Source organism: Camellia sinensis, unplaced genomic scaffold (assembly GCF_055761805.1).
Source record: "Camellia sinensis isolate YWXY unplaced genomic scaffold, ASM5576180v1 Unanchor1, whole genome shotgun sequence".
Classification (NCBI taxonomy): domain Eukaryota; kingdom Viridiplantae; phylum Streptophyta; class Magnoliopsida; order Ericales; family Theaceae; genus Camellia; species Camellia sinensis.
In genome coordinates this window covers 8,443,473-8,466,178 of record NW_028128987.1, presented here as the reverse complement: position 1 = coordinate 8,466,178, position 22,706 = coordinate 8,443,473, and the positions used below count along the sequence as shown (strand labels likewise).

Sequence of the window (22,706 nt, the reverse complement as noted above, 5' to 3'; positions counted from 1 at the left end):
ATCTCATCTTAAATTCAGCTCTAAAAATAGTATTTATAATTTTGAAACTCACCAAACTCATCTACATATATATATATATATATATATATATTTTGAGAATATGAAAAACATTATATTAATAAAACAACAACTATACATAAACAAGACCCCAAAGAGTCATCCCAATCAAAAAATTCAATAAATAAAATAAAATAAAATCTGCCAAAAAAACAGTTACATCGATATATTCAAAGATGTGGTTTGAAAAGCAAAATCTACTTGAAAGCCTGCCGTCCCTGTCAATGCCGTCCCTGTTGCTATTGCCTAATTCCGCCGCTGCCGCCGCCGCCGCCGGCGATGGAAAGAGAAGTACACTCACAAATTGTGTTATATATATGAAAAATATTATTTAAGTTAGTGTTTTATATTATGCAAAAACTTGATAATTAGTTAGAATATTCTTCAATCTACTTAAAACCGCTCAAACCACAATTTACAAATCTGTCAATCCGCTAATCTGCCATTCGATTTATAATTTTACTCCCAAACTGTCCGAACCGCATCGCACCGCGCACATCCTTGCCCACAATGGTATGGGAAAAGGCTTGAGAGTAGAGAGAACCATTGTTAGTGTTGAAAAATCAAAAATTTATGCCAAAATCAGAAAAGAAAACTCTCAAAATTTCTATTTTGGGTTTTGAATATAAAAAGTCCAAATCTATACTCTAAAACTGTAGATCTATATTTTAAGTGTAGATTTATAATTTAAAAGTGTAAAATGAATCACCAAAACGTAGTCGAAGCAACGCCAGAAATCACCTAGAGTCTCTCTGGACCTCTACTAACTCATCTTTATATAATATCAAATAAAAAAAATAATATCTTTTATAGTTGAGTTCTCATAAAATTTTAATATTTAAATCCTAGATATAAATATAGGCAAGTGCATTTTCTTTTCTTTATTTTTTTAAAAACCAAGTAAATTACACCTGCATATATGCATATAATGTCAACATGTACATAATATACAATTAATATTCATGACATACCAAAGCCACAAAATATTTTCAAATCTAACTCGCTTAAGAATTCATAATGACCCTTTTTTTTGGGAGGAATTCTTCACCTAATTGTATAAGCATAAATATCAATTCCAAATATTAAAAAATAAAAAAAATATGGATCAGGTCGTAGCACTAGCATTCAAATCCATTTTCATTAAAAATAAAACTGAATTTCTGTTGATTAGAATAATGTCTAGATAACATAAATTACTGCCTATGCTGCAGCAAATTTTGCTTTTAAAAGGAAAAATAAAATACAAACCCTGAAGGATAATACAAAGCTAAGTACAACTCTAAATATGAAACCAAAGGTGTGTCCGAAGACGCCATGCTGCTACAGAAACAAACACAACCCTAATTTTGAATCCGTGACAACAAACCCATCAGTTGGGCAGGCAGATCATATTTGGTACTACTAAGAACACACAGCCAGACCCTTCTTTCAAACTAAAATCAGAAATAAAGAATATATCATGCTTCTCATTCCCGGGGACGAGCATCCCATAGAGAGCTAAGAGCTCGAAGCCGAGAGAAATAATCATTTATAGCAAGCAAGGCACGAGCAGATTGGCGGGTTGTCAATACACGGTGCAATTGTTGCAATGTTTGTTGCCGTAGATTGTCAGCCTGAATATTAATCAACATTTGGTCTTACATAACTCACATATTTATCAACAAAGATCAATTGGAGAGAGACAGACAGACAGACAGACAGACAGGTAGAGAGAAAGTGAGGGGAGAAAAGCTGAACTTGCTCACTAAAATGAAATTAACAATTGTTTTTCAAAAAAAATACCTGCCGAATGAAGCCCTCAAGAGTTCCTAGTTTTCCCATTGCCATGGCCATTTGTCCCATGTAGTTTGCAACATTACCAGATGAACCAGAAGGGCCAAGAGATCCGGCCAACGTCTCAGCCAAGGATTGCTGCAATGCCTCCATTCCTTGGGACAAAGCATCTTCTGCCTGTAGGGATGATTCCTGCAATTTGGTGATGCCCAACAACTGCTGCTCTGTCAAAGGCTCCAGCTGATTTATAAGCAGCTACAACCATGTAGGTTTAAATTTAGAACCAAAAACATAAAAAATAAAAAAGATGCATGAAATATTAGCAATAGGAAATGATCGAACCAATGGACAAAGGTGAGAAAAAAAATTCACACGTTACCTAGCATGTAAGCAGACATACCTGTCAAAGTAAAAATGAACTTAAATTGTGCTACTAAGTAGATACCCTGATCAGGAAATGAAGCAAAACCACAAATAGCAGCGGGCATAGGGTTTCCCGAGAGCATGTATTTTGAAGATTTTCATAGAATTTGACTAAATTGGCCAGACCTATTATAAATTTAAATTAGTTCTATACCATTAGTACACACAAAGAAGACAGATCAAGAACTTAAAAAACATCAAAACTTCTAGAGTCTCAAATAGCTCTTTACATTTTATCTTATAAGTGAGAAATTGCTTCAGAAGAATTTAGTGTCTCTGATGTATAATTGATTGATCCAATAGATGCTAAAATGTGGGATTAAGCATCCACAACTCCTACACAGTAATTATGGAATGAAATCAAGCACCACATCTAGAATAGCTTGCTTACCTTATAAATTGAAACTGCCCTAAAAAGTACACCAATAAAATTTGGTGAGAGGGAGAGAGAGAGCTTACCTTGTAAAATTTTGCAGATTTGTAATCAACAAAAAAATAATAAGAAGAAAGAAACAAGGAAATTGAACCAAAATGATTAAATGTACAAGCCAAGAACAGATCCTAAAGAAAAGGAAAGCCATCTTTCACGAATATAAAGGTAAGAAACACACGTGCAAAAAAAACAAAAAAAAACGAAAAAAAAAAAAGAAAAAAGAAAAAGGAAAAAAAGCATTACTTCTAATATTTGTTTTTGGCCTCTGTCCTTATTCTATCATTTCTAAAGTAAGGCAACACTTGCCCAAGATCGTTATGTATTGCATTGAATGCATCAAGGTGTGCTGGTGATGTCCAATGTAGACTGCAGCAAAGAACAAATAAATTAATTGAAATTTTGTGAATTCAACAAAATGTTTATACTATTTTTAGACCTTCATTTCATGTTCAGTGTGCTAGCCTTAAAATTGAAACTTCCATTTGGACCACATCTAAAATTTGTGAGGCTCGACCTAACTTAACTCCAAGGCTAAGATTGTATTTGTTTCACACATCCACACACACATAAACAAATAAATATATGTATTGAATTTATCTACAGAATATAAGATCATATGCATTGATTTCTATACAGTGGGCTCTTCTATTCCTCCCATGTATCCATGTCCACCAGATATGACAACGGTAAGAATATGTAATGTGTGCGACCCTAATACCTAAATTAGACACTTGGATCTTATCATTTTTTATTGATGTTTGAAGAACTCACATCTGACAGTAAAGAAAATTTTCTAGTCTCTTCCATGCATGGAGATAGAAATCCCTCCTTTGAAGGGGGTGCGAAGATGCATTTTGTATTCTCTTGTAGTTTGGGGGTATTGTTGTACTTTTGTTACATTTTAGTAATCAGGGTTTTATTTATATTTGTTTAGTGTTAATCAACGTTGTATGAGGGTTAATGGAATTATACCTTCTCTCTCTATATTGCGTTTTATATCAGTAATATTACCGATATATACAACAACATATCTTCTATATGATATATATATATATATATATATTCAGCCACTAGCGGCATAGATTTGCACAAAAAAATCACCATAAAAACGCAACAAATTTTAAAAGCCAACCTAAGAAGCAGTAGTGGCATTAGTAATAAAACTAAAATAACAACACCAGCAATGACAATAATAATAATGAGATTAATTGAGTTTATCTGTATGCGTTGTTGTTGAGAGAGAGAGAGAGAGATGAGATGCGGTTCTCACCTTAAGTAGTTCAGATGAACGGAATCCACCAAGCCACAAAAAGCACCTCTCTGCAGGTGTTTTCCACATGCCTGACAATATATGGAAGACATCAGCCTTGGCAGCATCACCTTTTATCCTGAAAATGTCATCATAGTGAGCCAAGATCCCATCCACAATTATGCGAAGTTCACCATCACCCGCATGGGAGTTGACAGCTCCCCTCAGCTCATTGACTCGTCGGATGTGCTCTTCCAGCCACCGTGCATATTCTACATCAAATGCCTGGGCTCCTACAAAATAATGGCCTCAAATAGCTCAATCTTCACTTTAAGGCGGAAAGCTAGAATGAAACAAAATTTGGACCCACAAGTCAGGCTCTAAAAATCTATGTTATGAGTAGTGTTCATGAATGGGATAAATAAACATATGCATGCATTTTCAGAATATTTAGATAAAGCGCGTATGACAGAATCCATGGGACAAACATCCTCCATCAGTGCACCTTAAATGCTATGTTTGGTAGGAAGGGGGGAAATAGGAGAGAAAGGCACGAAAGAGTATCCTTTCACTTTTGGGACTTTGACATCTTCTTGTTACTCTGTCAAATGCACATCTCCTTTCTCATTGATCAACAAATTTCACTTGATCTTCATAACCCCTTTGAGAAATTTGAAGTATCTCCTAAAACATCGGTTAATAATTTGTCCAAAGTTGCTTTGATATAAACCATCTGCTCTAATATTTGCTCATTCAAATCTATCATTTGCTTATAAATTCGCCTTATTTCTTGTTGGCCTTGAGCAAGGACTTCAACCTCTAATTCATTCAGAATTGGTCATCATGGTAAGAGTTTTTTAAAAAGCTGGAAGGGTTTGACTTAAATTAGTATGTTGAACTAGGTTGACTTGATTTAGAATGGCTGGAATGGTTTCAATTGGAAGTTTGGGCTGGTCTAAGTGGATATGGGCTGGATCAAGGATTATTATAAAAAGGGTTTTGGGCTTTTTCGGTACTGTTGAATAGTAAGATGGGATGGACCAAATCTTGGTTAAGTGAGTTGGTTTAAGTCTATGTTACTAGAAAACACTTATACCCTAGCGATTTACGTATTGATACACATGTTCCAAAACATGGTTACACTGTCGTTCCAAAATGGTAAATTCAGTGATCCGAAGTGATCCCAAAAATTTTTTCCAATATATTTCTTTAAATGTTACCTTAGGAGAAAAAAAATCAAATATACGAACTAAAATCTTAGGTGACTTGAGTTTTGACAAGATAAAAAAATAAAAAAATGGATCATGATTTTCATAGAAATACCTTAAATTCTTAAGTGTAATATATATAAATCTACTCTTATCGTATCACATTTTAGAGCATATAGCGTACCATATTCCTATTCCCGTTCCTTTTCCATGTACCGGAACGATCCATGTTCTAGGTAACATAGGTTTAAGTTAAGGTTCTAAAAGTTGGATGGGTTGAGGCTTTGCTCATGGGTTGGGTCAAGACTCAACGGCTCAAGAAGATGGGTCAATTTCTTGTGTGATGGGTCAAGCTAATGGTCAATATAATCCTTGATTTAGCGATCTATAGTGACTTCCTCAAGCAACTGAAGATCAATGTACAACGACGATGGATCACATACAGAGAGAGAAGAAAGTTGTACAATATTAGCTTACCTTAATTTGGGTGAGACCATGTTTATTTATAATCAATGATACATAGGAAAAATGAATTAAATAATTACACAATTAAATCTTAAAAATCAAATCTCTAAATAACGGTAATTTATAGAAATCACAGGATCTCCTAAATATACAATATTATGTATTCCAACACTCCCCCTCAAGCTGGATCAAAGATGTCAACCAAACCCAGCTTGTCAATTGAAGATCGAAGTAGGGATGGTCCGACAGATTTGGTGAAAATGTTGGCAATCTGATCAGAAGATGGAACAAATGAGGGACATTCAATGCCAGCTTGAACCTTTTCCCAGATGAAATAAATATCAACTTCAATATGGTTAGTACGCTCATGAAGTACAGAGTCGGAGGCAAGTAAGATGGCAGACTTATTGTCACAAAATAGCTTGGAGGAATTATTCTCCTCAAAGCCTAACTCAGTAAGAATGGACCGAAGCCATAGTAACTCACATGTCCCATGAGCCATGGTTCGGTACTCAACCTCAGCAGATGATCAAGAAACAACTGCTTGTTTTTTGCTTTTCCATGACAGAAGATGGGTACCAAGGAAAGTGCATACCCCAGAAGTGGAACGTCTGTCAGTCAATGAACTTGCATAGTCTGCATTAGTAAAAAAGACAATCCTGTCTAAATTCCACTATTGAAGAATAAATCCAAACCTGGACATGACTTGAGATATCTCAAGAGATGGTGAACAACATCAAGGTAAGCAGTACGAGATGAATACATAAACTGACTAACCACACTCACAACAAATGTCAAATATGGTCATGTATTAGTCAAATAGATCAAACATCCTACCTATCTCTGGTAGCAAGATGGATCAAAAAGCAACTCACCAGACTCAGCTGAAAGTTTCAGATTTGGATCCATAGGAGCAGATGCAGGCTTGCACCCTATCATACCGGTGTCCCGAAGAAGATCCAAAGTATACTTCCGTTGGGACAATGATATCCCACTGCGAGAATGAGCTACTTCAATCCCCAAGAAATATTTGAGAGGACCCAAGTCCTTGATGTCAAATACTTGACTAAGCTCCTGTTTTACCTTAGCAATACCAATGGAATCATCTCTTGTAAAGATGATATCATCCACATAGACCAACAAAATAATACATTGACCATTGGGCTGACGACGAATAAAGCATGTATGGTCGGAGTGACACTGAATAAAATCCGTGGATAGGATAACAGAGTTGAAACGATGGAACCATGCACGAGGAGATTGCTTCAAGCCATAGAGAGACTTACGCAGACGACAGACCTTGCCAGCATACTCATCTTCAACCTGAAACCCGGGTGGAGGATCTATGTAGATCGTCTCAAGTTAAGTTTCCATGTAGAAAAGCATTCTTGACAGCAAGTTGATGAAAGGGCCAAGAAGCAGAACCAACCAAGGAAATAAGCAAACGAACAGTGGTCAATTTAGCAATTGGTGCAAACGTAGCTCCAAAATCCTTTCCAGGAACCTGGATAAAGCCCTTAGCAATAAGACGAGCCTTATATCGGTCCACAGTACGATCAGCGAAGTATTTGATAGTAAAAACCCACTTGCACCCAACAGTCGTCTCACCAGAAGGTAAAGAGACAAGATCCCAAGTGTGATTACGCTCCAAAGCAACCATTTCAATTTGCAGAGCTGCAATCCATTGGGGATTCTGGAGAGCCTCAGACACAGACCGCGAGATAGAGACCGACTTAAGCTTGCCAAGAAAAGACCGATGAGAAGCTAAAAGGGCATAATAACAAAAAAAAACTGAGAAATAGGGTGATTAGTACTACAAAACCAACCAAACCGATTAGGGGGATGGTGTTCACGGGTTGGATAACAGAAAGGAGCTGGGAAGTGAATAGTAGAGGGAGTACCTGGGCTTGAGGGCGAAGAAGATGCTGGAAGGGGCGGAGCATGAGGGCGACAAGAGTATGTAATGGCGGAGGACTGGCAGTTGCAAATACAAGCGATGATGAAGGAGCAAATGAATCAATGATAGGAACAGGGTGAGCACTCGATGACACAACAAGAGGCAACTCGAGGCGGAATCCTAAAACACAGGGTTAGAACCAAAAAATGGCATATCTTCGCAAAATGTGACATCCATAGAATGATAAAAACAACGAGACAACAACTCATAGCACCTATAGCCTTTAGAGAGAGCTGAATAGCCCAAGAAGATGCATTTAAGAAACTTGTTATCTAACTTGGTCCGAGTAGGACTACAATCCTAAACAAAACAAGTACAACCAAACACATGAGACATAAGAGGAAATAACACGGTATCTGGACGAAGTAATTGAAAAGGAGCCAACCTGTGAAGAATCCAATTAGGTGTCCGATTAATGAGGTAAACAGCAGTAAGCACAGCCATATGCCAGTAGGATTTAGGGACATTCATCCCACAAAGAAGACCTCGGACAACAGACATAATATGACGGTTTTACGTTCAGCAATCCCATTTTGTTCAGGGGTGCAAGTACAAGTGAGTTGCTGCAAAATTCCATGCTGATTAAGTTGGGAGCAAAATGCATCAGAGATGTACTTCCCCCCATTATTAGAATGAATATTGCGTACAACATTGTGGAATTGGGTTTAGATCATTTGTAGAAATTGAATAAAAAGTGGAAGCACATCATACTTCTTTTTAAGCAAATAAACCCAAGTACACCTCGAATGGTCATCTATGAAAGTCACATAATAGCGACGCCCAAAAAAAGCCAAAAGAGGAGAAAGACTCCAAATATCAGAGTAAATAAGGTCAAACATACAGGAAGTGCGATACATGCAAGGAACATAAGAAGTACGAGTATGTTTAGACAGTTCACAAACAACACAATGAAATTGATAATCCTTGCAAGCATTATTAAGTGACGGAAAAAGTAAACGTAAATAATTAAAGTTTGCATGTCTTAAGCAAGCATGCTACAAGGCTAAAGTCTAAAAAGAAAACACTTAGGAAGACGACTCAGGTAACATAGCTGCTTACAGGCTAGAAGTGGTAGGATGGAAAGGTGTTGGGTCCCCGAAGTAGTATATCCCGTTGCTCTCAAACCCCCTGCCAAAAATCTTCTTCGAAGTCAGGTCCTGTAATAAGCAATGAGTAGGTAAGAAAACAACAGCACAATCAAGGTTTTTAGCAAGGTGACTAACGGAGAGAAGATTATAAGCAAAACGGGGCACATGTAAGACAGAAGTAAGTGTAAGATCAAACGACAAGGACACATCACCCTTATGTTGGACATGTGAAATAGACCCATCAGCAAGACATACAGTCTGAGCGGTAGTAGGGACAGGAGAGGATAAACAAGAAAACCCACCTGTCAGTACCTGTAGCTAGTGTGGCAGTGGAAGGGACACTTGGAGATATGGTAGTGAATAAACCAAGTTGCTCATGAAGGCGACCAATTTGAGATTGAAGCTAATAAAGATCAACAGAATGAGTCGGCTGAGGAGTACTAGATGTGTCAGCAATAACAGTAGTATAGGGAGGGCCTGAAGAGCGTGTCCTTGCAAAGCGTTGCTTTAACTCAGGATGAAACTTGAAACACCGTGCTTGGACATGACCAATTGCGCCACAATGGTGGCAAATAACCTTGCTACTAGAAGCACAAGAACTAAACTTGGCAGCAAGAGCCATTTGATTTAAAACTAAAGGTGAAGCAGGAACGGAGGAAGGAAGCGGAGCCACCGGTTGAATCAATCGACGACGATGCTCCTCGCTGCCAAAAGTAGCAAAAGCCTCATGTAAGGATGGCATAGGTGATGTGTTCAAAATTTGAATACGAAAATACTCAAATTCAGGTTTTAAACCCATCAAAAATTGATAGGTGTGCTGGCCAGCAAGATGAGCAGACACAATAGAAGCGGCAACAGCTGGAAAATCACTCAATGGCTCATACTGTGTTAACTCCTCCCAGCTATCCAAAAAATTCGACAACGGTAAAACCCAAAGCTTCCTGAGAGACATGAGAAATATCCTGATAGAGTTCGAAAATCCTAGCATCAATATGGGCCTATGCGTTCATCTGGGTAAGAGCACTCCACAACCGAGGAATAGTATCACAGTACATGAACATATTATAGATGCGTTCTTCCATAGAGTTGAACATCCAACCAAGTAAGGTGCAATTGTCAATATCCCATTGAACCCGCTTAGGATCATCAGCGAGAGGTTGTGTCTCGGTTTCCAGAAGCCATCCAGATTCGCCTCTACCCCCAAGGTAAAGACATATAGACCGACTCCAAGCAGCAAAGTTGCGACCATTAAGCAACACACTAGTGATCCGATGAACCAGAACATGGGAGGCAAGGGAAACATCTGAACGAGGCATAATGCTCTGGGTTGGTGTAACAAAGTTAGACATTCTGAAACACCACGAAGTCGAAGTAGCGACGTCACACAAAAGATATGCTACCGAACAAACCGGTAACCCAAGTAATAAGGAACACACACAAGTTACTTACCACATTAGAAACACACAACCTTAAAAGGGTTAGAAACTAGCCCGGACCACCGTAGAAGGATGCCGAACTGCACAGAACCAGGACAAAGCCTGGTCGACTATTGTAGGAACCCCGACAGTGACTGGAAAGGACTGTCGAGGGAGAGAGAAAGGGTTTCGGGTGGTGTAAGGTGGTTGAAGGGGGCTGGGTAGGTGAGTCGGCTACTAGGAAAGGGAGGAGAGGCTGGCGGTGGTAATGGGTAGGTGCGGCTAGGGTTTCTTTGCTCTGATACCAAGAAGAAAGTTGAACAATATTGGCTTATCCTAATTTGGGTGAGACCATGTCTATTTATAATCAATGATACACAGGAAAAAAGAATTAAATAATTACACAATCAAATCTTAAAAATCAAATCCCTAAATAACTGTAATTTATAGAAATCATGGGATCTCCTAAATATACAATATTATGTATTCCAGCAGAGATCTCCTCGACAGGGATAGATTGCGATGGCCATGGTGCAAGGCAGTGACACCGCAATGAGGTGAAACGCAACAAAATTGGGGACCTCCCTATTGCTGATTAGTTTGAACAAGCTTAAAAAGTGATGCAAAAGGTCATGACAGAGAAGGGTTTTCCAGTGACAGGAGTTGACAAGTTTTGTCGTCTTCTACAAGCTAGGGTCACAATGAAGAGGGTTTGTCAATCAATCAAGGTAAGACTCTAATGCCAAATTGATGTAGAACGGGGAGGGAGGGAGAAAGAAAGAAAGAAAGAAAGGGGAGAGGAAGAATACAAGGACGACATCTGTGTTCTCTAATCACAACGGTCACATCCTTAACACTCAATATTATTAATACAAAGCTAAAATCTTCAATGTGAAAACCTAATATTTATAGACCACTAGTGCTAATCAAATTGGAAAACTAAATCCTAATATAATTTGAAAAGCAAAGACTCTTAATAAGACTCAATTAAATTAGGAAACTATAGAGGCTACTAACCATAAACTTACAAAATTGTAATGCCAAAATTTGGTGTGTTCCAGTTCTGCATCACTACTCCTTCAAGATTGTATCAACCCCTAACAGAACAAGCCAAGATCGAAGATTGTGTAACATTGTCACTTCAAGACCCTGTCTGGCTACGACTTTTTTAGCCACTTTTTGGCATTTTAACCAAAACAATCTTGACCATTTGGCCACTGCTTTTTCAGCCGACATTTGTTAAAAAAACAACTTTTTAAACAAGATTCATCTCTGTTTGGCAACTGCTTAAAAAGGCACACAACAACCAAAAAATTAAAAAAAAAAAAAAACTGTCTTTAGTGAAATTTAAAATTTGAGTTCATTTTTTTGTCAAACTTTTCAAGTCCTTCTAAAGGATCTAAACAGTAAAGATTAAAATTAACAAAACAAAAAATCTTGAAAGAATCACTAAAGACAAAAAAAAGGGCAGAAAAATGACATCAACTTAAATAATTTTTAAAAAGAAGGTAGCTTTTTTAGTATTTGCCTAACGCATAACCTTTTTTAGCAATAACTTTAGCTTTTTTTTTAAAAAAAAAAAAAAAAAAAGCTACTGAAAAAGCAATTGTCAAACCCAACCTAAGAAAAGAAGTTTAGCATAACCAAACTTACCCATTGCATAGGTGCTCAGGAGAAACATACTTTGTCAAACAACTAGTTCAAGCACTTGCCTCTTCTTAATTAGGAATGGGAAATGTTTAAAATAAGGGCAAGGTCAGGATGGGTTAGGTAGCGTTACGGGTGCCCTCACTATACCCACCTCTTGGCATACCAACCCAACATACACATTCCTATCTACAATGTGAGTTCTCTATTATGTAACAGTTGTCCTGCACATTCATCCTTCATAAACCAAAAAGCACAATAGTTCCATCAGAAAAAGAAAAATATAAGATTGTCTAAAAATAAGACAAGTAAAATCATATTCACTGTGTTTGGTTTGAGTTTTCTGGATTAAGTTTTTTGAAAACTGAGTTTTTTGATTTTCGTATTTTTTTGTTTTTAGTGAATATTTAATTTTAAACATTTTTTTTTACTTTTTTAGATGCACCTTACTTAGATGTGTCTAAAAAGTAAAAAAATTGTAAAAAAATATTTTAAAAAATTAAGAAATACATAAAAATACAAAAAATGTACTAAATTCTTGTATTTTTTTTGTATTTTTGGTATTTAGTGAATTTTTAAAAGATTTTTTTTACAATTTTTTTACTTTTTAGGTGTATTTATGTTAAGTGTGTCTAAAAAGTAAAAAATTTGCATAAAATATTAAAAAAATTCAGTAAAAACAAAAAAACACGGAAAATAAGAGTGTAGAATTTTCTGAAAACTGTTTTTAAAAAATGGGAACCAAGCAAAGTGATTATCGCTCAGTCAGCTGGTCCTTACAGATGCTAGATCTTTGAGTTGGCAATATTTTATGGAGAAGGAGGCACAATCTACATGAGCCAATCTTGTCTCCACAAAAGTCAGCTCTGCCAAAAAACTCAATAAAAGCAATACAAGAAGGAGCTCATCTAAATCTAATCCAGTGAGCTCATCTAAATCTAATCCAATCACAAATATAACGTCTATTTCCTTTCTCAACTATGACCAAACCACATTCTAGATTGTTAAAGGGCAATTGTTATGGTGGCATCCTTGAAAAAACAGATTGTTAGAGAGTTTGAGAACATTAAATCCACTGGGCAAAAGATCCAATATCAAATACAAAAAAAAGGATTTTGACCCATTTTTCATATTTTCATCCTTTGTTTACAAAAAAGTGGGGGAGGAGGGAATAATAAATCAAACTTCGTAAGGGAGGGGCGAAGGAGAATTGCAGATTTATCCAGAAGATTTCTATGAATGCAATAATAGGATAATTTTTAACATGGCCATTGTGCATCAGATGCAGGCTTCAAGTCCCAGTTGGATCATGGGTGTGAGTTTCTTGCATATTACAAAGGAAAAAAAATATGATAATGATTGCTATTGAATAAAAAGTATAAGTGGATCAGATTCCAATATAAAGTCAGAAGGAATTGATTATGCACCAGATCGAGTTCATCAACTGCACAAATAGATTGTTATAATCCTATATTTTACTATATCATCACAGAAGTTAAAACAATACAAGATTTCAGGTTTCACTTAGGAACTTCTCATCAAAAACATATACACGCTATAAGCAGATTGAATGTTCTGAGAAGATAGTATATTACCATTTCCACTCATTGATTGAGATTGATCTCCTGAACTTGAAATGAAGATGCCCTTCAGCAAAGGAAAAAGAAAAACAAAACATTAGAAACAGACAAAAATTAAAAAAGGTTTTGGAAATAGAAACAGACACCAAGAAGTGGTCAGATCAAACCTGCTGACGAGCTCGTTGGAGCTCTTGTTCAAGTTGTGTAAGCTTCATTCTGCTGCTCTCTAGTTGTTGAACATAAGCCTAAAAAATGCAAAACTTTTGCATCAAAATGCAACTCTATGCAAAACTTTGACACGGCATTTCAAAGAAACAATTGCATGAAGGTAGAACACCTCAAGATGAAAGCATATTGTGCACACACTAAGCCTTCTATTATTATTATTGCAAATTGGTAATTCTCCGTAGGCACACACTCACAGAAACAAATAAAGATAAAATAAAATAAAATAAACCAATCCCGTCACTGCCAACGCCGGATGAGACGGGAGATGCAACTAGGCTAACAAGCCCGCAGTGCAGTGTTATGTCTCCTGGGTACACATCATGTACACCATTATCACTAGGGCTAGTTAGCCCAGTCATATCTCCTGCCTATCCCCACGGATGATGACAGGGTTGGAGGCCTGCTAGAGGCTCTGGGGTTTTGGGAAGAATGAACCCTGCCTATGAATTGGGATTTAAACTTCTCCTACTAAGTTCAAGTGGTATAAAAGCCGGAAGTGAAAAAAATGTTGCAAGCCATCAAGGACTAACGAATCAAGATCGAGAAAACAAAGTTTTTCAATCACTGACTCAAATCCTCCAATAAGGTAAACCTATACGTATACAGATATTTTTATTAACCTATACGTATTAAAATAATTTTATTAACCAATATGCAACATAATTGCATAAAACAATTAAACAAACATTTATTATTTTTTCTACCTCTCTAATGTAGAAAATAAAGCTAGACAAATAAATGTATCCATACATATTCTTCATTCAACTATTATTTCGCTCTTTTATGCTTTTTTTTTCTTTACAATTAATTATTTTTCCTAAATTTGAAAGTATTGTTACATCCTCGAACTGTGGCAGCATTGAATGATGTCAAATATTTTTTCTACTTAAAAATAATAATAAACACAGAAAAGACTGGAAACTTCTGGATGTGCTCATCCTATTTGAAGGGTGCTGGACATTGTTTGAGAAGTGTCAACCAAGTGTTTGAAATTACAAAATGTAGTTCTTATATTGTGCAGGTGTCCAAGAGGTGTTAAAAAAGCAGATAGGAGTGTCATATAAGGGTCTGAGTCTGACAAATGTCCGGCAGACAAAGTTTCCCTGAAGAATTGCCTCAGCTTCTTGGGCAAGAACTCACTACAGAATGGGAGAATGATTTCCTAGGTTCAAAAGTATCCATAACAATTCTTCAACCAATACAACTGATATTAATTTCCTTGGTGAATATAATATCAGGATCAGCCTTAAGTCAATGAATTCCTTCACTATTTTTCTCTTTCTAGTAGACCCCAAACCCTTGCAGAATCCATAACAAATTCTTTCCTGAGGGATTAATTCCACGACTTTTATCACTCGTGTAAAGAAACAGTTGTGATTAATACCAGACTGCAGATTCCCTGCTCTTTAAATTCCATGTTCTTCCTCACATGATGTAAAACTGTAATCAGAATTAAAGCCACACCTACCATCTTCCTCTTCAACCCTTGGCTCCACCAAATAAAACTCTAAATACTTCACCAATTGGTAATTTCTCTATTCCTCTATCCAACTCTAACCTCCCGCTCTTGCACTTAAACCCTTCTCCTATACAATCTATCCCTTTTAGTCTGGGAAGCCACCAAACACTGTGACAACACAGAAGAATCAGCCCTCTTTAGGAGGTAATTGGACTGTGCTCTCTTTGAAGCTCTTCATATGCTTCTAGGGTCGGTGTCAATAAAGTGATAAACCAGCAGAGCAACCACAATCAAATCATCAAACACTAAAAAACAAAAAAAACAACGCCCAATTAGTACACATTAATGTGTGTTTGGGAGGGAAAAGATTGAGTACACACCTAACCTTTAGCATAATGCACAAAGTGGTGGCCCCAAGACTTGAAACCACAAATCATCAAACACTGTTAAAAAAAAAAAAAAAAAAAAAACACCACAAAATCTTACCTGGGACCTTTTGGAAACAGAGATTGAGAGTGGACTATAAATAAACTTATGATTTGATGGACCAAATGCAAGAAAGTACCGCCTCTTGATTTAGTTTTGGTTAACTGATCCTCTTTGTTTTCTCCCTTAGCCCTCCACCGTTATGTGTTGAGCCTGCTCCATAGTTTTGATTCCCATTGGTTTGAGAGGAGACATTCTCGGTAAATAACCCTATACCATCTAAATTCTCCTATCTGTCAACTAATTCTGCTCTCATAACAACAGAAGGCTGATAACTTTGGAGTACCATTGTCTAATGTCTTTGAATGAGCTTTAATGCTTCTTCTTTTTTCCTGTGCATTTACACTTATTCTTCCCTTTAATATTGTTCATAGATCTGGCGTTGTACATCTTTCTTTGGGAATCTCATTGATTATACAACCAAAAAGAGAAAAAAAAAAAAGAACAAAGAAAATATCAGGTGAAACTTAGATTGAGTGACAAACTAGGAAGCATGGATGTGGGTGCGGGTACAGATGTAGGTACCTCAATACCACAAAACCTCTGTTATCAGAATCTTACGATTCACGATTCGATTCGCAATTTTTGCAAAATCAATACGAATTTATGGGTGAATCTATTTTGGAAGTGAATCTTTAGTAAATTACACGATTCACAATCGATTCAAAATTCGATTCACTTTTTACGATTCAAGCAATTTTTGAAATTATTGTCTCCGACATATTTTCAACTCTTTTTTTCTCCATCTTTTTAGTGAAAATGACATAATATAGCTTCTAATAACATTTAATATCAAAATAACTAACATATATACATGATTTGTTATTATTTTAGAGATCATGGAGTTTTTAATAGGATCCAATCAGATTCAGTCAGATCCAACATATTATTAACCTTTCTTCTCATTTTTTTTTCCCTTTAAAAAATCATAATATATTTTTTAAGGATGTTTAAGATTAAAGTTACACTATGAATTATCTATTGTTGTTTTATTAAATTAAATATAATTGAATATTACATGTGTGAGGCCAGTTATACCTTTTTAAAATGTTTTGGGTTTTAAAATAAAAAATTCGAAATAATTCTTTCTTATTATTTGCTCACTGTTACTTAAAAATGTATATATGCTTATTGCCCAAATATCAATATCGTTGTCAATTACTATTACTTTGGAAATTCATAATTTGTCTATTTTTTTATTATCTTTATTAAGAATGGTTAATAAAAAATATCTATAAAAAAAAAAAAAAAAAAAAAGAGTAAGATGGTGATCTTACATAGGAACTTTCGTTAACTTCTTACCTATTAAACCACGTGATTATCATTCAAAATAACATTTTTATTGATTTAAGTCTAAATATTTCATATTCATAAGATATTTAACATCTAAATGTGTAGATATATGTTTTTAAGTAATTCAGAAAAAGTGACCGAATCTTTACGATTCACGATTCGATTCGATTCTCGATTCGGTACGAGGCCATTTCGATTCATGATACGAATCCCGATTTGACAACTATGCACAAAACCTAAAAATGTAGGATGTGGCTACGGAATAAAAAGTATATTTCTATAATTTGTCGTAGTACATCACATATAAGAATTAAAAAATCACATATAAAAAATAATTAAAGTATTTTTAAAGTGATAAAAAAAAAAAAGGAACCCTACAATTTTTTTTTTATATTTTTTATAGTTAAAAAAATACCCTATATTTAAAAGCGGTACTTACATGTAGATTATAATAAGTGGACTTGTTATCTAATAAGTCCTATGGGAAAAAATTATCAAAAAAAAAGTCACTAATTGTAAGTTTTAATGATAATTTATAAAAATCATGACAAAAAAAAGTCACTAATTGTCAATTTATAGCGACATATATAAAAAATTATCACAAAAAATTTATTTTTAGCGACAATTTTACCAAGACTTCTTTTCAATAGGACTTGATGCGAATTAAGGCCAACTATTATGACCTATTGGTAGTTTACCCTATTTAAAATAGGCACAATATGATTTTTTAGTACACTTACGTTTTTAAAAAATTACATTTACGGCCTGAAGTACACACAAAAGCATCCAAAACGTACCCATCCCATACCTGAGTTGTACCCATCCCGTACCTGAGTTGTACCCAAAGTATTTCGAGTACCCTTATCGAATAAGTACCCAATACATACAACAATATTTTTGGAGCAGCCATGCTTTGTAGGTGACAAAACAAACATGTTTACGAAGAATTTGCTCAACAATTAAAAAACTAAATGCATATGAAAGCTTAACAGTTAGGAAAGCTTTGTTTAGAACTTCAAAATATTAGAATAAGCACATATACACACTAAGTAATAAATTATTATTATTTTTAAAAAATTATTGACTCTGAAATGTTGAAATTCAACCACATTAGTTTATTCTGGGTACACTTCTGGACGTAAAATATTAAACTTGGCTCATGCCAGCTAGCTTTGGTACATGTGTCACATTTCAATATTGTATCATCCTTGCTTCTGCTAGGGTGTTTTACTTCTTTCAGATAGAAAAGATAAGGATAATTTTGTCCATCTATTTAAAGGATGATCTGTCATTTGCACTCACATCAACCAACTTTTACAATAAAGTATATGTGCCAAATCATATGTTACACATTGACTAAGTTCTTGCATTAAAACAAATATAATTAAATGGCTAGCCTGCCAAATAAATTAATTGGAACAAATGCAATTCATAAATATCACTTTAGGTATGTGTTTGTCAGGCTCATGAACATGCATAAGCTTGAACATAAGTAGCCGAGTTTGGCTTCTAGTTTTGTGTCACTAAAGTTTGCAATGGCTTCTCCATGTAATTATGCATTGAAAACTAAATTCTTTAAATAAGCAGAGCACTAGTCTAAAAATGAAAAATTTATCTATTATGGCTCTGTGCTTTTAATTATACAGAGCACTCATAAGTCATAACAGCAAATTAAAGATCAAAATAAAAGTTTTAAGACTTTATCTGTTGAATCTGAATATTTCCTTTTCCCTAAAATATATGTTAATTTATCAAAATGTGATCAATCAATTCAAAAATAAATTAATGAAATCATCATTATTCAAATTAAAAATAAACTGATTTGAATGAGAAGTTCTTTTAGAAATTTATATCTTCCAAAAAGTTTGTGATGAGAGACCTTCTCACAGAAAAGGTCAAGAATCACTAACTTTTATTAAAAGTAGCATATTCTGACAAGGACATTGTTGGGGATCAAGATGAAGACATGTGTAATGAGCGCAGGAGATGTCAATCAAGAGACTAGAATTTTGGACATTTAATTAATAGGACTTAGTTTCCATTTTTATTTATTTCCTGTTACTCTTTTTTTCTAATTTCCTTATTGATTATGGAAAGTCATCCACATGTATATATGGGATTGTGAAAGGAAACCATTACTTTGAATGAATGAAAACTGAGAGATAATACATCTTTTGAAAACCCTAAAGTTGTTATTCTGCCATTCGTCTTCTTGGTTCTACACCATTTGGTATCAGAGCAAGACCTAATAATGCATATTTACTTGATTTGCCTTGAAAAATGAAAATTAGTCTGGTTTTCAATGTTGATGATCAAGGCACTTTTGAGCCTCCCACTCTGTGGTCAAGTTTGCTTAGAGGACTTTCTTTTCTGTCACTGCTAGGTTTTTATTCTTGTCCTCCACGACCTCCCTAGTTTCATGATGATCAGATTGATGAAGTCATCAAACATAAAAAAATGTCGGTGCTTCTAATGGTGGTTACTATCACTATCTTGTGAGATGGAAGAATCGCTCTAACACTAATGACAAATGGATCACCAAAAATGAGTTTCGTCAACTTGACCTCGTGCCTTTGGAGTATTATCTTAGTCATTAATCTTGAGAGGAGTCCTTTTTAGTTGCAGAAAAATGATGGGGATTAAGTAAAGGGAAGAATGAAGACATATGTGAGGAGCATGAGGCGTCGATCGAGAGAATGAACACTAGATTGTACTCTCGCTTGCCTGTTCCACACTCACCTTGGAAAGACCTTAGCATGGATTTTGTCCTTAGATTACCTAAAACAGCTAGATGTCATGATTCTATTCTAGTGGTAGTGACAGGTTTTCTAAGATAGCCCGCTTTATTCCTTGCAAAACAATTGAAGCGTCACATGTTGCTAAATTGTTTTTCAGGGAGGTTGTTAGATTACATGAGTTAGCTACCTCCACTGTGTCTAATAGAGATTTCAAGTTTGTTAGTTATTTTTTGAAGACACCCTGGAAATTGTTTGGTACTACTTAAAAGTTTCCTTCAACTTTTTACCCCCAAACTGACATACACACTGAGTTGTTAACAGAAATTTGGGTGATTTGCTTAAATGCATTGTGGGTGACAAACCAGGAAACTAGCATTTAGTATTACCAACTACGAAGTTCTCTTATAACAGTTCAGTCAATTGGTCTACGGGTAAAAGTCCTTCTGAGATTGTTCATGGTATGCTCCCTCACCAACCAATTGACCTTATCTAATTGCCTCTAGATGCCTCTAGATGCCCGTCCCTCTGAATCTGCTGAATCATTTGTCAAACACATTCATAACTTACGTGCCAAAATTAGAAGGAAAATTACCATGAGTAACAAACATTATAAATTTGTTGCTGACATGCATCATAGGATACTAGAATTTAATGAAAGGCACTATGTTATGGTTTTTGTACACCCTAAGCATTATCTTGAACATTCTTTCAAAAAGCTTCATGCTCAAGCCACTGGACCTTTTCATATCATTCACAAACTTGGACGTAATGCATATTTTGCTTTCACATATGAATATTAATCATGTTTTCAATGTTAAGGATTGGTTTCCTACTGTGACACTTTTGAGCCTCCCACTTTGTGGGTAGGTTTGCCTACAAAATTTTCTTCTGTGTCAATGCTGATTTATGTTCCTCATTCTCCACGACGTCCACAGTTTCATGTGATCAGATTGATGAAGTCTTGGACACTCAAGACGGTGTGTCTAATGATGGTTATCATTGCTATCTTGTGAGCTCAAGGAACCACAACACCGATGACACATGGATCACCAATGAAGAGTTCCATTGACTTGATCCCTCACTTTTGGAGCATTATCTCAATCATTACTTTCCGGAGGAGAGTCCTTTTAACTATACGGAGAAATGACGGGGATCAAGGAAAGAGGCGAATGAAGACATGTGATGTAGAAGACGTCAGAATTTCAGGAATTTAATTAATAAGATTTAGTTTCCATTTTTATTTATTTCCAGTTTTTGTTTTTGTTTTTTTCTAATTTCTTTACTTGTTATGGAAAGCCATCTACATATATATATGGGATTGTGTAAAGGAACAGTTACTTCTGGATGAATATATATTGAGATAGTTTATGGAAACCCTAGAGTGGTTATTATGTTGGTCGTCTTCTCGGTTCTACATCAGACATTGCACAGGGGAACTTGAATGCAACAAATTCATAGTACGTTGTAAATGTCAGGATAAATTTCGCTCTGCCCTTACATATCAACACGTCCACATTTTTCTTGATGTCGTATCAGGTTCTTTAATGTCAAAATAACACACATTATGTGCGTAATCACCAATCAAGGAAGTTTTGTTGGAGAATGAAATTTGACAACATTTCAAAGAAAGTGTGATCTACCTACAAGAAAAAGAAGAACAAGAAGATAATGAGAAGAAAATAATCCAAGTGTCCAGGGAACCTACTTTTTTCCTTAAACGGCTCTTTCTTGCAGCTTCGCGATTTTGAGCAAGCCTACGAAGTGTCTGCATAATTAATAGTTAAGCAAACAAATCAAAAAGAAGAAATAGAATCAAATCAAATGTCAAACATATAATTCAATCAAACTAATTTAACCTTTTGATCCCTTGACTTGTCACTGGCATCAGAAGTAACAATGGCTTGAGATTGATCACTTTGAAACTGTACCCACAAATGTCAATTATCAGCATACAACATCAAAAGACCCATAAAGAAAGAAAAACATAAACAACTCAAACAAAAAGGGTTGGAGGAATCACCCTCAAATTCTTGTCATCAGTATCGCCATCGGTTGAAGTATCAGTCCTCGGACTGATATCCTCCATTTTGGACTCTCCACAATTCTCAAGATCACACAATTATATAAACCAGGTTTCAATGCCAACTCTTCTGTGGTGTCAATGAATCAGACCCCAGTTCACTAGCAGATGTATATAGAAAATCACTTACTCAACTGAGATTACTTATATCTAGCTTTGACTTGTTAAACTATAATCATATGCAAAAGATGTATTTATATCCAACACACCCACAAATTAATTTTTATTTATTTATTTTTTTTTTTATCAAAATCAAATTAAAACTTGAGATTAAGCTAGCAAGAGATTCATGGCATCACTTATATATCTAAACCCAAATCTATAATGATGTTGTAAATAAAAAGAGAAAATGCCCTTTGATTTGCAGAACTGAAATTGAAACTCAACACCTTCAAAGTTTTGATTTTTTTTTTTTTTTTTTGGAGAATTGAAAAAAACTTACAGTGGATGATGAGAGAAGGAGCAAAGCAAGGCATTCAGGGGCAATACTGGGTAAACATTTTTGTGCAAAAACACAGCTTTCACATCACTGTTTGTTTGTGAGGTTTGATTGTTGTTTGAGTTGAATAGCAGCCGCCACTAGAATTGGACCAAAACAGGGAACCCTTGAAAATCGAAGAGGAGAGAGAGAGAGAGAAATCAGAGAAGGAGGCTGACGAGTCTTCTTTCAGTTTGAGAAGCTCTTGAAGATCGACAACGAGGAGGACACCGCCAATTTTGACTTTCGGTCTTGGCTTTTTCATGCGGTTCGTACGGTTATCCTACCTACTCCTTATTTTATATGGACAAACATGTAAAATCCACCATTAAATTCTACTCCCTCGAGATCGTAAAATATTAGTCAATTTGGGAAAATCAACTATTTATTTTTATTTTTTTATAGTTTATTAATTTTTTAAAATTATTTTTTGATAATATGTTTATTTAAAAATATTAATTTTCATAATTATACATTTTGTATTGTTAATGAATTTAAAAAAATAATAAAATAAAAAATTCATATTATTTTTATCTTCAATTTTTTAAAATAAATTAATATTTTAAAATAATAAAAAATAGAATAAAAAATTAATTTTTAAAACGGAGAGAGTATACCATATTTTTGCCTCGTTTGAAAATTAGGAATT

At 35.2% G+C, this 22,706-nt stretch overlaps 1 protein-coding gene across 2 annotated transcripts; it reads right to left on the bottom strand.

Moving 5' to 3' along the window:
* Nucleotides 1–1,176: 1,176 nt before the first annotated feature.
* LOC114308254 (transcription factor TGA2.2) lies at nucleotides 1,177–22,384 on the bottom strand. Of its 2 annotated transcripts, none has more exons than XM_082910731.1 (9): nucleotides 22,022–22,384; nucleotides 21,520–21,680; nucleotides 21,356–21,421; nucleotides 21,205–21,264; nucleotides 13,463–13,540; nucleotides 13,311–13,362; nucleotides 3,957–4,228; nucleotides 1,840–2,085; nucleotides 1,177–1,670 (listed from the first exon to the last, which is right to left on the bottom strand). In XM_082910731.1, the coding sequence occupies exons 2-9, from the start codon at nucleotides 21,583–21,585 to the stop codon at nucleotides 1,524–1,526; spliced, it is 987 nt and encodes a 328-aa protein (XP_082766857.1). In that variant the 5' UTR covers nucleotides 21,586–21,680; nucleotides 22,022–22,384; the 3' UTR covers nucleotides 1,177–1,523. The 2 variants fall into 2 exon arrangements, with proteins under 2 accessions (XP_082766857.1, XP_082766858.1); XM_082910732.1 differs by having other exon boundaries at nucleotides 21,520–21,649; nucleotides 22,022–22,331.
* Nucleotides 22,385–22,706: the final 322 nt, after the last annotated feature.